The 15,360-nt window shown below is 38.1% G+C and overlaps 1 protein-coding gene across 1 annotated transcript in view; it reads left to right on the top strand.

Annotated features, from left to right (window-relative positions):
- The first annotated feature begins 275 nt into the window (after positions 1-275).
- cpm (carboxypeptidase M) overlaps positions 276-15,360 on the top strand; it is a 55,617-nt gene continuing 40,532 nt past the window's right edge. The window contains exons 1-2 of the mRNA XM_036577233.1: positions 276-458; positions 3,371-3,574. Of these exons, the coding sequence (XP_036433126.1) occupies positions 3,415-3,574 (160 nt within the window). The 5' untranslated portion in view covers positions 276-458; positions 3,371-3,414. The remainder of the gene's footprint in view (positions 459-3,370; positions 3,575-15,360) is intronic.

Raw genomic sequence — 15,360 nt, 5'->3', positions numbered from 1 at the left:
ATGGATGTAGAAAGTTGGTGTTTCCACTAAAGTGGCCAGTTAGTGGATGTAGAAGATAGGTGTTTCTAATAAAGTGGCCAGTGAGTGTATGTACAAGGTAGGAATTTCTAATAAAATGGCCAGTGAGTGGATGTAGAAGGTAGGTGTTTCTAATAAAGCGGCCAGTGTCTGTTTATATACACACAGCAGGCTTTTTCCGCTGGCTGTTTAAAGTGCATCTCTGTGCCTTTATATGAGTGCACTAGCTCTGAAGCTCCGCCTCAGCTGAGCAGGACGAGCTGCAAAGAGAGACTGGCAGAAACACACACAGACTCGCACTCAGTCACACACACGTGGAGCAGAGAGCAGCTCACACCGCAGGGAAACAGCACGTCCACAGACTTCTACAGAACCAGAGACAAGACAAGAGAGAGGAAAGATAACACAGGAGACAGCTGGAGTTTAGCTGGGAAAAGAAAGTGAGTAGCAATAGCTGGAGTAGCACTGATAACACTAGTTGCACTAGGAGCGTTAGTAATAGTATCAGCTGTAAAGGTGGGAGTAATAGCAGTAGTGATATTAGACACTGTACTAGTATTCCTAGTATTTATATATCAATATCACCTCAAATAGAGTTAGTAGAAGTAGTAATAGTAAGAGTAGAGCATTAGTACACTGTAAAAAATGATTCAGTGTTTCAACTTAGTAAATAGTACACAAACTGGCTGAATTAAAATTTGTTTTGAACTTTAAATGATTTATTACAGATCATTGTTTTGTTACTATAAGATGTTCAATGAACTTAAAGACTTAAGACAACCAGTTTACTAACTTTTTAAAAGTTAAAGCATTGAACCATTTTTACCATGTAATATTATTAGTATTTTTAACTGTGTATTTTGTAGTAGTAATAGTTTTAGTAGTGTTAGTTATGGTAGTATTATTCAAATAGTATCAGTTTCATCAATATCAATTGTAATGCTTGTGGTATTATTAGTAACAGTAGTAATAACATTGATAGTAATAGTAAAAACGGTAGTAGCAATAGTACTAACAGTATTACTTGTAGTAGTGCTAGTAAATAGGAGAATAAATTGTAAGCGTAGTAGTATAAGAGAGATTAAGTGACAGTTGTAGTAGTCATAGTCTTCATATCAACAGATATAAGTGACTTTAAAAATGCTAATCAGTTTAACTTACAAATGTAATTAAACTGGCTGTTGTAACATTTCAAGCTAATTGAATACCAAAAAGTATCTAAACAGAACAATAATTGTGTATATTTTATTCTGTTCATTCATTATTTGAAGTTAACACTCCAAATCAGTTTTACAGTGTAGTAATAAGTGATCACATATTAGTATATAGTATTACTAGCAGAAGTAACAACTGATGTAGCAATAACAGAAGTAGCAACAGCATTAGTATTAGTAGTAATAATAGTTGTATTAACATTATTAGTAGTAACAATAATAGTAATAGCAGTATTAGTAGTATTTAAAGCAGTGTCTGTGATAGTAGCAGTAATATTACTAGCATGGATAGGATTAAAAGTCTTAATAACATTGTTTGTTGCTTTAGCAGTAGTCCTGGTTATAAGAGCAGTAACATTTTATTTGCCATGAAACAAGTTGGGCAGGTAGACAGGTGGTCAACATGTTAAATGTGTTATGCAACATTTTATCTTAGATGTTTTAGATAGCTATAGCTCAGCATTGTGGATGATCAGATGACTTTATGACACACTGTTGTCAGAGGAGCTTAACCTAGTAATTTTCCCAGAGCTGTGGTCTGGGCAGTTGTAATTTATTCATGGTTTACGCCATTGGCCTGCATGTTTGGGCTTGACTCCAGTGACATCATCATGACTATCTACATTTACCCTGTAAACAATTGATTTAGCTGTTCTACCTAGAAGCTTGAAATGTTGCCTTAAGATATGTTCAGTGGTTTCACTGAAACTTCAATAGGAAGTGAGCAGCAACATCTTCCCAGTTTGCCACAGTACATGAAGAACACTGGCAAATCTAAGTGGAGCAAAGTGATGATAACAGAAAATGTAAATAAACTGCTACAGTGAAGGTCACAACTGTGAAATACTGACTGTGCAAAAGTCTTAGGCACCTAAGCACATTGATCAGGGCAATAAGAGTGGTTTTGCATGTAAAACCACCATATATCTGAATTGATACAATGAACATAAATATAGTGAAAAGTAAAAAGAATTGCTCGCTTTGAAAAAAGTAGTTGATATCTTGTTGAGATTTCTCCCCCAGGAATGACATGGGTTTGTTAAATTCTTAAGTTATTAGCACACTTAATTTAACTGAAAGAAGTATGGATTAGCCAAACCAAGTATGTTACTATAAAAAATACTGCTGCCTCGAGGAGACATCTGGAAATGGTTAAACACACTGACATATCTAAAATCATTACTTAATTTATTAAAGTTATTTATATTTGTTCTATTATTAGTGTTTTTCTAAGCAAGTAAGCAGTTAAATAAAGTTTTTTTAATCTAATTTTCACATGTGCCAAAACTTTTGCACGATACATATCAGAAGACAAACAACTTGTTTTTCCAATACAAAGTTCAGCTTCACTGCACCATATTAAAACCTTGATTTCTTTCCAGTTTCTCAGTTATATCAAAACACAAGTCTTAAATTATCCACTTAGGGCTTATATTGCACTGTATTAAACTGATATAACTGAAGTTGTACAGGAACTATGTAACTTGTCACTATGTAAATAAGAACGTGTTGTCTGTCAAAAGTTTACATGATAAGATATGCAAATTTTTCCCTCGTGCTAAGCTTTTCAGACATTTTGTAAGTTGCCTCCATTATAGAACCCAAATTGCATCACTATGATTGATCTTAAGGGGCTAAAAATTGTTATACCTATTAAAGCCCTAAAGGGTAAAATGTGAAAAAAAATTTGAAGTGTGTTCCTGAGTATGTTCCATTTTATTTATTTTTTCTGCCTGTATAACACACCAAAAACTGCCAAAAACTATTTCTGCAATTTCTGCCATCAAAAACGTAAAAAAAAATCTCACTATTTTTTTTCAACCACTGATTTGTGCCAGACAGATATCATGCCAGCTGTGACCACAAGGGGGGTGGCTAATTTTTTTTCCTCTTACCCTCTGTGAACTAGGTGAACTCTGGGAGCTCTGGAAGAAAATGTTAGCTTATTGAGATTGACAGTTGAAGATTATGTATGAAAGTTACATGCTAGAGTTTGGTTTCAGTTTAGATAGATAGATAGATAGATAGATAGATAGATAGATAGATCCTGAAGTTATGAAGGTTTTTTGTCCACAGTTAGGCTTGTTTCTTTTAAGGTTCCTGTATGTCCATGTATGTTCTTCTACTCTGTTTCACAGAAAGAGACACAGGCCTTGAGCAAGTTCGTACCCCAGCAGACACCATGCTGTTTCTTGTGCTTTGCTGTTTCTGGCTCACACCGGCTGGCTTTGGTTTAGAGTTTCGTTATCACAACTCAGCTGAGGTGGAGCAGTACCTGAGAGAGGTCAGCAGGAACTACTCCAGCTTCACGCATCTGCACAGCATAGGCCGCTCTGTAGAAGGTAAGTGGATGAAGATATAGGCTTCATTTTCAGCAGCACCTGAATCAGTCTTGGATCTACTGCTGTAGCATTTACCCCATTAAACACTGGGCACATTATTCAGTTCAAAACTTCGCTATGTAAGTTTTTTTGGTAGAATTGAAAGAAGTAGTCAGAGTAAAAAAACAAACTAAAATATGGAATGTGAGTGCTGTTGCAGGTCACAATGTAAAGCCTGAAATAGTATTTTTGAAAGCCAGAGGTGTTGGATCAGATTCCGTGGGAGTTTATCATATCTCGTCATGCGCCTGTACGCATCCATTTACATCTCAAATGTAAAATCAACATTACACTGATGAAGATATAAAAGTAGTGCTTGCAATCGTCACATTCATTTGATCGGGGAAGGGGTCTGAAGCTCAAGTTTTGTTACAAAATGTGCTATTTCCACCAGAGTGGTCTCCAAATCCCCAAATTTTATATGGTGTAGCTTTAAGCTTAATAAATACTGTTCATATTTGAAGATACTATAAGCAACTAAATAACTGTAGTACTAGTTGTACTATAAACTATATACAATAGATATCTATGCCCCCCCCAACGTTCTTGTAGTTTAAAGGGTTAATTAATGTGTTTTTCATTGGATCACAATTTTCTGTGAGATTTTTTTGTTTTTAGCCTTAAAACCATCTTCCTACCCTTAGCTTTTGTGTGTCATATTTTAACTTCTTCAGTGTTGACTTCCAGCTGGGTTTAAATGATCACTGCAGGTGCTAATTTAACACTGTTGGTGTTAATGTAAAACTCTAGATGCTTTACTTTAACTGTAGATGTTCATACAACACTATGAGTGTTAATACTGTAGGTTTGAATGTGGCACTATGGCCGTTTGCTGTGTATCTGTGTCCATGCACAGATAGACCCAAGGGGGCTTTTCCCGTCAGACTGTAGAAGTGCTCTATTGGTCAGTGTGTATTTTATGTTGCCTCTGCTATTGTTCAAGATCCATTGCTGTGAGGCATAGTGAACTCAGCTTTGCCCTGGGACTAGAGCTAGTGGGTTTCATTGCTCTTGGAGCTGTCTAGATTTTCAGTCAACTCTGACTTGTCACACTCGCACGGATAACCACAGTGTTGGAAATCCTGCCAAAAATACCCAATAATGTATCTTTAAGAAGGCATCACATTGCATAATGTGGTTTTGAACAACAGCCAAGCAATGTTGACAGAAAAGAACGCTAATAAAACCAATATGTCAAATAGTTGGGTAGTGTTTGTTGGTTGCTGGTTGATTAATGCCATAGCTATATACACAGCAGACCAGGGTTCAGTTGCCCACTTTACCAGAAGCGCCAATGCTTTAGGCCATTTTGGGAAATACTCGTAACTCCACGCCCATGCGTAGACATTTTTGAGGAAGGGGCTCTAAAGGAAAAAGAAAACATGGTCTTAATTTAATTTACCGCATATGGCAATCACTCTTATCAAGACACAGTGTGATCATGTTTCAAACCAAACATAGTGTGAAGAGTTTTTCCAAAGGCCGACAAAAATACTAATGTTACAGTCTGTGAGTAGATTTGAACCCTGGTTGCCAGCATGTGAAGCCACAGTGTTACTCACTATGCTATTTGATCACTACATATGTTTGATTATAACTCTATTTAAGAGCTCAAAGGATCCTTGTATACATCTGCGTTTTTTGGTGTAGCAATTAAAACTCCTTACTGCTGTGTGTTTGGTTATTATTCAGAATAACCACTTTATGAAACATTACACACTCTTAGAAATGATCAGTGTTTCATGAGTGGCATGTCTACGACAGATTAGAGGTAAAATCACCAGGGGTGGTCGGTTCTGCACAAAACAATGAATCTTGTAGAACCAAAGCAGACCCACAAACTCTATTTCCGGGGCAATGCTGAGCCTAACCTATACTACCTATACTGAAACAGATCTTAACAATGACAGAGGCAATTTAAAAAGGGTTATTATACACACCAACTAAGAGGGCACTTATACAGTCTCTGGGCAACGTTGCCTCAACGTTCTACACCTTCTGGATATGTACTACCCAACATACCTACCATATATGTAGTTCTGTGCCAAGTACTACTCCACACGGAAGCCTTTCATTTACTGCTCATAGAATTTCACATGTAGGTGATGAGATTTTCTTGTCTGCCCCTCGTCTCTCGTTCTCTTTTACCCACTTACTCTGCCTCTCTCTCTTTCCTTCCCCATTCCTCTTCTGGCTTACACAACACTGCCTCTCTCTTCTTCTATCTCTCTCTTTCTCATACAATACTCCCTCTCTTTCTTACTTTCTCTCCCTTTCATTCTCTCTCTGTTTCTCTGTCTCTCCTTCTCTCCTTCTCTGTTTCTCTCTTTCTCTTCTGCACCACAGTGTCTCTCTCCCCCACTCACTCTCTCTCTGTCCCCCACTCACTCTCTCTCTGTCCCCCACTCACTATCTCTCTCTCTCTTTCTCTCTCCCACACACACACACACAAAACACTCCCTCTTTCTCTTTTACTCACAAAACTTTCTCTTTCTCTCTCTCTGTCTCTGTTTCTCACTCACTCTCCATTCTCACTCTCTAGCTCTTTCTAGCACTTTCACTCACTGTCTCTCACTCTCTCTCTCTCTCTCTCTCTCTCTCTCTCTCTCTCTCTCTCTCTCTCTCTCTCTCTTTCTCTCTCTCTCTCTCTCTAATATGTGACCGAGTACCACTCCGCATACCGGAACCCCATGTGGGACTGGTGATCTCTTCTCTGTTTCTTTTCCTCAGCTGCAGCTGCGAACGTGCTAGAAATCTGCACTCAGCACCCCAAAGACCTTTCCATCAAGTGCTGAGCTCAGGGCTTCCAGAGACTGACTTTCTGATTGTCAGAAAGTTACATGTAATAAATCTGGCTTTATGTGGGGTGAATTTGGGAATTTGCTGGGCTGAGAGACTAAGTTCAGATCAATCACAGTTTGCCATTATACATACATTTAGTTGAATTCATACATATTTACAGTAGCAGTGTAACAAAGCGTAGTGAATCAAATAAATGTTCAAAAAAGTGCTGTAAACCGCATTAAGTACAAGACATTGATTATGCAACCTTATATACAAGAAAAGACTATAAGTAGCATAATGTTAGAAACTATAGCATAGAAGCTAGAGAATACTTTCAGCAGAGTACATTTATTTATAATGTAAGAGAAACCACAGAAACGTGTAAAATGCATTTCTGCTTTAAATTCCATAGATGTACTCACTTGACCTAAACCATCTCTTCAAATGGATTAGAATGTGGGAAAAGATGGTAGTGATTATAAATAACAGTAGTATAAGGTAATAAACAAAATACAATTGTGGCCTGTTAGATGCAATATAATGTTCATTTCGCTATATTGTGCCTAAGAGGCCACAAACAGATGCAATACATCTACACTGAAACCATGACTAGAAGTTGCTTGACTGACTGTATCCTGTACTCACATCAGTCTCTGCTGGTTTCTCTCACAAACAACCTGTTTTTTACCACAGAGTGAGTCACAGCCGAATCACCACAACACTAAGCCCCCGGTCGCTCATCACACCACCATTATGCTAAACTCATGACTCCACGTTTTCAGATTGTCATGAGAAACCTCAAACTGTGTTTCCTCTGTTCTCCTTTGCTATAATGATGAACTGAAATAGAAAGACAATGAGGTGTGGATAATGACTGCAGTGGTCATGACAAAATCATAAAGTTCTTTATCCTAATATAGTCTCTGTTATGTTGGATTATATAAAGCTAAGCTAAAGCAGCCTAATTGCTATCTGCTAGATACAGCCAGCTAATAGAAAGCTAGCCTTTCTTTCATTTATTCTTTCTGTAAGAAAATTTTATATGAGAATGTACATTTCATTGGGTCTGTGTTTTGTGTACATTTGCTAAATGATGTTTACAGTATTTGCTACAAAAAGACTCTATTTAGTTCTCATACTGTACTTGTATTCTCTGGCTGAATACTTTAGCTTACACTGAATTCACAACAAATGTGACACGTCAACATCACATAAGAATAGCACATGTGGAGCACATGCGTCCGAGTGTCCAATCAACACGGCCTCTGACTCATCTCCATCTCTGTGCAAACACTTAAAGTGGGAATATCAGCTGTTTTTTCTCCTTTTCTTTTTTTTCATTAAAATAGTTCCATAGCACCTTTAAAGACTGGCAGCAGATCTTTTTTTATTGTGATGAACTTTGTACCACTGTTCTTGTCAGATAAAGGCCTCATCATAACAGTAGCTTCCACACACTGTTAGTACAGCGCAGGAGCTGCTCAGTAGAACTAAGCCAAAGAGATCATCACATTTTAGTACTTTATTATCTTAAATATAGTTTAGAACGTTACAGAAAGAGGAAGTACGTGATGTGACTTGCTCAGCTTCAAAAAGACTCTGCATGTAAAAACCCAGTCGGTAGGAAGGGCTTGTGCAGATGATATAGATCTGTTCTGTCAGAAAGACGGCTTAAAGTGTTTCAGGAACACATCTGCTGTGAGTTGGAGTAACTATAGGGGGTGTAAAAAATATAGGAAACACCACATTAGATACTCATATTTATTGGCCATTTTATCAGAAACACTCAGGTTTACACTTACAGACTGAAACCAATTTGTTGAAGCTCAACATATCAGTTGCCCTCTTTCCCGTTTGTCAGCCAGATATTATTTGGGCAGTGGGTCATTCTCAGCTCTGCAGCAACATAGACATGGTCATGGTAGTGTGTGTGGTGTTGCATGAGTAACAGACACTGACATGTCACTCAGGCACATCAGGTACAGCAGGGTTGCTTTGGGGTTTTAAACGCTGTGTACACTTACTATCCACCTCATCAGACACACTTATCTCACACTTACCTTACACCTTTATGTGTACAGTTAGAGACTGTAGTGCATCTTTTTCCACACACAATCTGCATCAGCCATCCTCTAGCCCTTCATCAATGGTCAGTTTTTGACCACAGAGCTACTCTTGCATGGATATTTTTGTTTGGTGGACTAGCAGTGACACTGATGTTTGTAAAACACCAGCCAGACCGCTGACCCTGACACACTCATACCAGCACCACACATGCTATTATGACCATGTGTCAGCAGCATCACTGCTGTGCTGAGAATGGTCAACAGTGGTCATATGGTGGTCAGTTTCTACTTTCCAAAGATGGACGGGGTAAAGGGGTACTGATGAATTGTGCTACAGTTGTGCACTCGCAGTACTACGTAAAATCCCTTTGCATTTATTACATGCTTCTGTGAACACGTCCAATGTTCAGTTAGTTGAAACACAAAAACAACACCAACACCAAGGTTGGTCGAATTTTCTGCCTCACAGGTCATATCAATTACAGTCATTTATCAGTCCAAAATCTTACTCCACATCTCAGATGTCCAGTTTCAGTTTTGTAGTGCAAATCTTCTTTTTTTGTCTACTTTTTTTTCTAAATGGCTTCTTGAAAGCTCCACATCATTTCAGACTCATAGTGGTTTGTTGTATTTTCACAGTGTAAATATGGAATGAAACATCTGTGGATTTTTTCAGAACTGAAGCAAGAGTGGAGCTTTAAGTGCTGTTTATCTGATGGTGACAGTTTTTGTGGTCTACCAGGTCTTGCGTGGTTGTTAGGAGTCCCATTTTTGTAATTTTTTTCTGTATTTTTTTTTTTAGTCTTTTTTTTTTTATAACTCCAGTTCTGGAAACTAGGAAGGCTCATATGTATGAAGCATCATTTACTTCAGACATTTCTGAAAGCCATGCGTGGTCAAGACCGAATCATTTACTCCAGTAAGTGTAGTAACTTCATGACAGTAAGTCCAACGTCCACATCCTGGCTGTGGAAGCTATTTTTAGAGAACGCTCCCATTAGCTTTTCAAGGGAAAATCTTTGTGGACATGATCTTTCTGTTTGTATTGACACAGTTAACTTTCCACGGAGAAATGCAGTATACTGTTACATTTAGTTACCATTGAGACACAAGAGCTGATTGCTATCTCCACGCTCAGCCTGTCACATCTTGTGTAGCTTCAAAGCAACACTAAGGGTGACACAAACACATGCCAGTGGAGATAGATGCACTTTAAAGTTGTCATGTGTTGTGGAGCCCTATCTGTCTCAGACTCAGGTGAGATAAGAGCATGTTCTCCAGTCAGAGACTGAACAGGTAGAGAGATTAAGACTGCATGATATGGACTGGTTAGTGGCTCATTTGCACATTGTAGCCTTATGTTGTGATGCAACCTACCCTTCTCTATCTTTATCACAGTCTGCAGTCACTTAGTCGACTCTTCACTTCAGCTAAAGCACTCAGGCCTACAGTGCCTTAATTCAGATGTGCACCTATACTATGCATGAAATGATCCCCTAATCACTATTTCTTACATTATAAAATAAGGAGAACTTTACAGAACATTATTATAGAGAACAGAAATGGTCCCTTCTGCAGGGGGCATTAGAAGATCAGAAACTGTCTGTGGAACATTTAAAAAAATTGGTTCAAAAGCCTTTCAACTGACTTTATACTAAATTCCTTTTGCTTTGAATAAGGCTATACCTTAATTATGTTTATTTTTTTTAAACGAATGATTGAACATTCAATGTTGTCAATCGTAACACCGTCAATTCTTTGCCAAATGTCTCAGTAGTGACTGTTTCAGTAGTGACAATTTTAGCTAATTTTGAGCATAACTCAAAAATGCTAGCCAGTAAATGACTAGCAAACACAGCTTTGAACAGTTGTGCAGACTGATTAAAATCATAGTATTTTATTAAAACGCAAAAAAGTTTGCTTAATTGCAGAAAATTGCAGAAAAAGTTTCAGCAGTGACAATTCTTAATGTTACACACTGATTTTCAGACTTTGGGACAAAGATGCAGTCTTACTTACTGCTCTAAAATGCAGGGGTAAGGCTAAAATAAGGCTCCACCTATGGACTAAAATTCTTTTTGTTTTGGTAGTGATTTAAAAACTTGGATTTTCTTTTTTTTAATTGAAAAAGTTAAACTCACTTTAAGTATTATTTTCACAAGCAGAAATTTAGGTGTTAGGTGTTGTGACAGACCCCTCCCAATAGAAAGTACCTTATATATGATGATTTTGTAGGTATTTAGCTTTTTACTATCTCAGAGTTTAAAGAGATCATAACATGATCCTTGTGAATAGCTAAAGTGTGAATACTTAATTGTTTTTTTTTTACTAATTCAGTAGCATGATCCATACAGGACATTTTTATGGTAATATAAATGGACCATAATCATTGTTGGTCACATTGGAGAACTATATAGAACACTATTATAAAGAAGAAAAATGGTCCCCCGTCATTATTCCCTCCAAAGAATTCCTATATAGAACACAATATTAAAGGGAATAGAAATGGTCTCCTTAACACTGTATAGTGTTCCAGTGTAGGGAATAGTGATTAGGGGAAAATTTCTCTTCTCAATAAAAGTATTCTGTATAGTGTTCCAATATAGGGAACATAGATGGCCCCTAATTCACTATTCCCTACATTGGAACGCTATATTGAACACTGTTATAAAGAAGAGATATAGTCCCCAAATCACTACTCGCTTCATTGGAACACTACATAAAACATTATTATAAAGAAAATAAGTGGTCCCTTAAAGCTAGGGAATTCTTGATTAAGTAAACTCTATTGTATGCTAACAGGTTTGTTCATCACTCTGGCTTTGGTTCCATTTCATTACATATGACACAGTGCATTACAGATTTTCTATGTCTGTTAGAATATATTGTTTGTGCTCCTGTTTCAGTGCATTGTGAGATTACAAGGGAACACTGGGAATTCTCCACTATATTTTCATACACCACTACAAATCCACAGACTCCCCAAACAGTGCACTATATAGTGAATAGTTTCGAACACAGCCCCGATCTTCAGGCCCACCCTGAAAGGCTGCTTTGATCTGGCCGGTGTTATCACGGCCGAACCAGAAGGATAAATGCGCTCCTCTAAATGCATTTGCTATTTGAAAGTGAAATCAGCTCCACTTCAGAGTTGGCATTTGACATGGCCATTGAGGCTCTTCCAGATAAAAAGAGGAGCATATATGGATCCTGTAAAAGAGCACAGAGCGTCTCCTGTGGTGAAAAAATTAGTATGACCAGCAAGACTCGTGTTTGCTTTGCTTATAGGAAGAAGCCGGAAAGTCAGATCTGAGTCTTTAGAAACTGAGGCAAAGGACACTGAATTATTCATAAGGATGCAACCTCTACACTAGATGTCAAAGGTTCGGTTGATTTGAATGTAGTTTAACTACTTAAACCTGCGTGTTCACACTTCAACATTGCTTTCATAATAGTAACCAAATCATTTACATGATTTATTGTATTTCTTGTAAGATTTCATAGATCTGAAATGGTAACTTGACAGTAGAAGGGAAAAAAAAAAGTTTTGTAACATTGAATGTAAGTTGAAATGGCAAGACTTTAGGGGTTCCAGGGTGATGCATTTGTTTTATACTCAGATTAGCTGGAGGCTACCAGCCAAGGGGTCTTCTTCAAGAAGGCTATTTAAAAAAAATCAAGTATGAAATTTAATGTTTCCATTCATTTATTAATGTAATCTACTGTATCTACTCTGTCATGAACGAATCCACAAAGGCAGAGTTAACTAACTATTGGTCTAAATTAGAAGAATATCTAAATTAATTATAGCTAAATTACATTCATGCTCACTCAGTGTGCAGCATTCGTGCTGCGCCAGGTTTTCGTTTGAGCGGTTCCTCTTGCATGCAGCCCACTATTTTTGCTTTTAACATTCTAATCATCAGTCTAAGCTGATTTTATATAACTTATGTTAGGCAACCAGCCTCACTGTCTTGTGGGTGAAGCTAATCTACCCAGATGTAAATATTTAGCTGCAGACAAATGAAAAAACAAAGACTTGTGGGAAAGATTTTCAGCATAGATTGTAAACATGTCATGAGCTGTATGAAGCTGTCTAGCAGGTCAGATGTTGCCCAGGGTCAGTTGCTTGAGACCCTTGGTCTATGCTTTTGCCCTGGTGCCAGGAGTTTGTGAGTTCAATCCCCCAGGACACCACAGCCATCTGTGGCTGTCCCTCCCTCTACCTCATCCCTCAGTGTGATGTTGCCAACATGAGCTGATGTAACAGTGTTGGAGGTTAATGTTCTCCAAGCCTGTTGAACTGTAAAGCGATGTTGTGTTAGTGTCAGTTTGAAAACATGCAGTGGCGCTTCATTTGTCTTGGAAAAGGTAAATGCTAACCTTCATCCTCCTCCCTCCAGTAGCACTGTGTGATGGAAGAGACCAAGCCAGTAGGTAAAATTATAAAGAAAAAAAAAATCAAGATTTTATTTCTTGTTTTAGCCAGTTCAATTGGTCCATTCATCATTAAATGTTCACACAATGAAAAGGAGCCCTGGTGTTTTCAAGTGGAGCAAAAATAATACATGAAAAAAGAGGTTATAAGTTACAAAGTCTTGATACGACAGTGTTGTGTTACTGCCTACAGCCTACAGTTTAAGGGCTTAATGTTTCAAGTGGATGTTTCCTTTTACTATCTTAATGAATTCAAGGTGCAGAGTTCAGAGAATATTACACAAAGCAGGATACGAGGATTTCAGCTTATTAAAGTTATTGCAGGCATCGTGTTCATTGGTGTTTCAGATTACTGGGTGATAAAGTCTTTGGTGTATCTCAGGTCTTGGTTCTGCCTGTCCGTGGCATTTTGAAACCCACTGGATCAGGTTGCTTTCCTTGGCTCAACACAAAACCAGTATTGAGGGACCACGTAGTCTGCCAGGCAACCCCTTGTTTTCCTTGCTGTCTTTGTACCCCACTACTTCTCTCTCTCTTTCTCTTTCTCTGTCTTGCTCTCTCTCTCATCGGCTGCACATGCTAATACACCGTTGTACTCAGTCTCTCAGACTCTGGGTGGTCCTCCGTGTGCAAAAGCCTAAAAGACTAAAGACTACTTGAAATAAAAACAGGAAAACGTCTGTCTCCTGATTGGCGTCTGCCTGCACTTTACTAAATTAAAACCTTGGGTGACCTTCTGATTCCAGGCACTCAGCTGCTGCTTCTAGACAGAATATGGCCCAGACTTATCTTAGGTCCCCACTGTTATCAGCTCATTCAGTAATAAAACTTTATTTAGATGGTCTGCTGTATATGTTTACAGTTTCTTACCCTGTCATTCATTTACATTCTATTAAAGGGGAATCCACCAATTTTTCAAAAATTCTGTACAATTAAATGGCTAAGACATGAATAAAGTCTTTCAGAATGGCTTGATATGAAATTAACTGTTTGAGATAATTGAAGAGAATTATTCACAGTGGTACTGATAGGAACTAGACGTCTAAAGCATTTAATGCTTCTAAAAGTTCACTCACGGAATGTTGTTAGATGAAATGGTTAAGAATACACTGCCTATTGCTTGAGACACTGTTTTACGTCAGTTTTGAGGTAAGTTTTCCACCTAAAATGTATTTTTTAAACATATATTCATGATGAGGCAAAAAAATCCCTTTATCACCATTACATATAAAAAATCAGAAGACATGCATGTTTACTGATGCTGTTGGACAATAAATAAAATGGCAATATTTGCGCTGGTTCCCATCATTACCACTGTAAAAAAACCTACGTTGGTGAGTTTCTCCACAATGAACTATTTCACATCAGACCAGCCTGATTGACTTTGTATACATTTTGATAATTAAAAGTTTGCAGGTGTTTTGAAAAATCTACGGAATTCACCTTTAAATAGCTAAATGTAGCGCTCTAACCATAACCATAATCTCAAACGAAAACCTAAACCTAACACTAGTTTTGATCCTAATCTGAACCCTAATACTGCTGAGAACCAACAGAGTTTTGCCAGACAGTTCTCCCGCTCCATCATGCATATGCTCTAATGGTGCGGACGCTGACGTCTACACTTTTAGAGTACGTCTTATTAAATCATGCACTCTAGTTGTTGTGAAGCAAAAGGCCTTACATTAATTAAGGCCTATGCCAAAAATGTGACTATTTCAAATATTTAATCTGTTCTTCTCCATTAAAACATGACTTCTCAATGATGTTGTTGCATTTATCTGATGTGCCAAGAATATGATCTAACTGACCTAAGCCAAAAATGATTGAGGAATACAGATTTTCATTTAGTTTGTCTTGCAAACTGCATTTTTGAACAAGGAAAACAGCAAAAGTAGGAAAATAAGTCACACATCAGATTCTTTTACTGTTAATCAGACTAAACGACACAAATCTGAATTGCCCTCTAAATGTGTTCACCTCTGAATGCACTGTCTCAGAAAAAAAAAATCACACTGTATCTAACAAAAAAGGCAGCGTCTTATATCTTTTATACAGTCATAGATAAAACAGGTAGCACAAAAAAAAACTCATTGAATTGTGGCAGCACGGCTCGTCTTCAATCTCCCCAAGTTCAGCCACGTCACCCCACTGCTGCGCTCCCTTCACTGGCTTCCTGTAGCTGCACGCATCAGATTTAAAACCCTTATGCTTGCTTACAAAGCCAAAAATGGACCAGCCCCTCCCTACTTGATGGCAATGGTGAAATCTCGAACTGTACCACGAGCCCTTCGAGCTTCGAGCACAGCTCGGCTTGACCCGCCATCCTTCAAGGCGCGCAGAAGGCAAGCATCAAGACTGTTCTCTGTGCTGGCACCCAGGTGGTGGAACGAACTCCCACTGGCTGTCCGTACAGCAGAGTCTCTTGCTGTCTTCAAACGCAGACTGAAGACACACCTG

The sequence above is a fragment of the Colossoma macropomum genome, unplaced genomic scaffold, assembly GCF_904425465.1.
Source record: "Colossoma macropomum unplaced genomic scaffold, Colossoma_macropomum, whole genome shotgun sequence".
NCBI classification, from domain to species: Eukaryota; Metazoa; Chordata; class Actinopteri; order Characiformes; family Serrasalmidae; genus Colossoma; species Colossoma macropomum.
The sequence above is the reverse complement of the archived record's forward strand: the minus strand, read 5'-3'. Positions and strand labels throughout refer to the sequence as shown.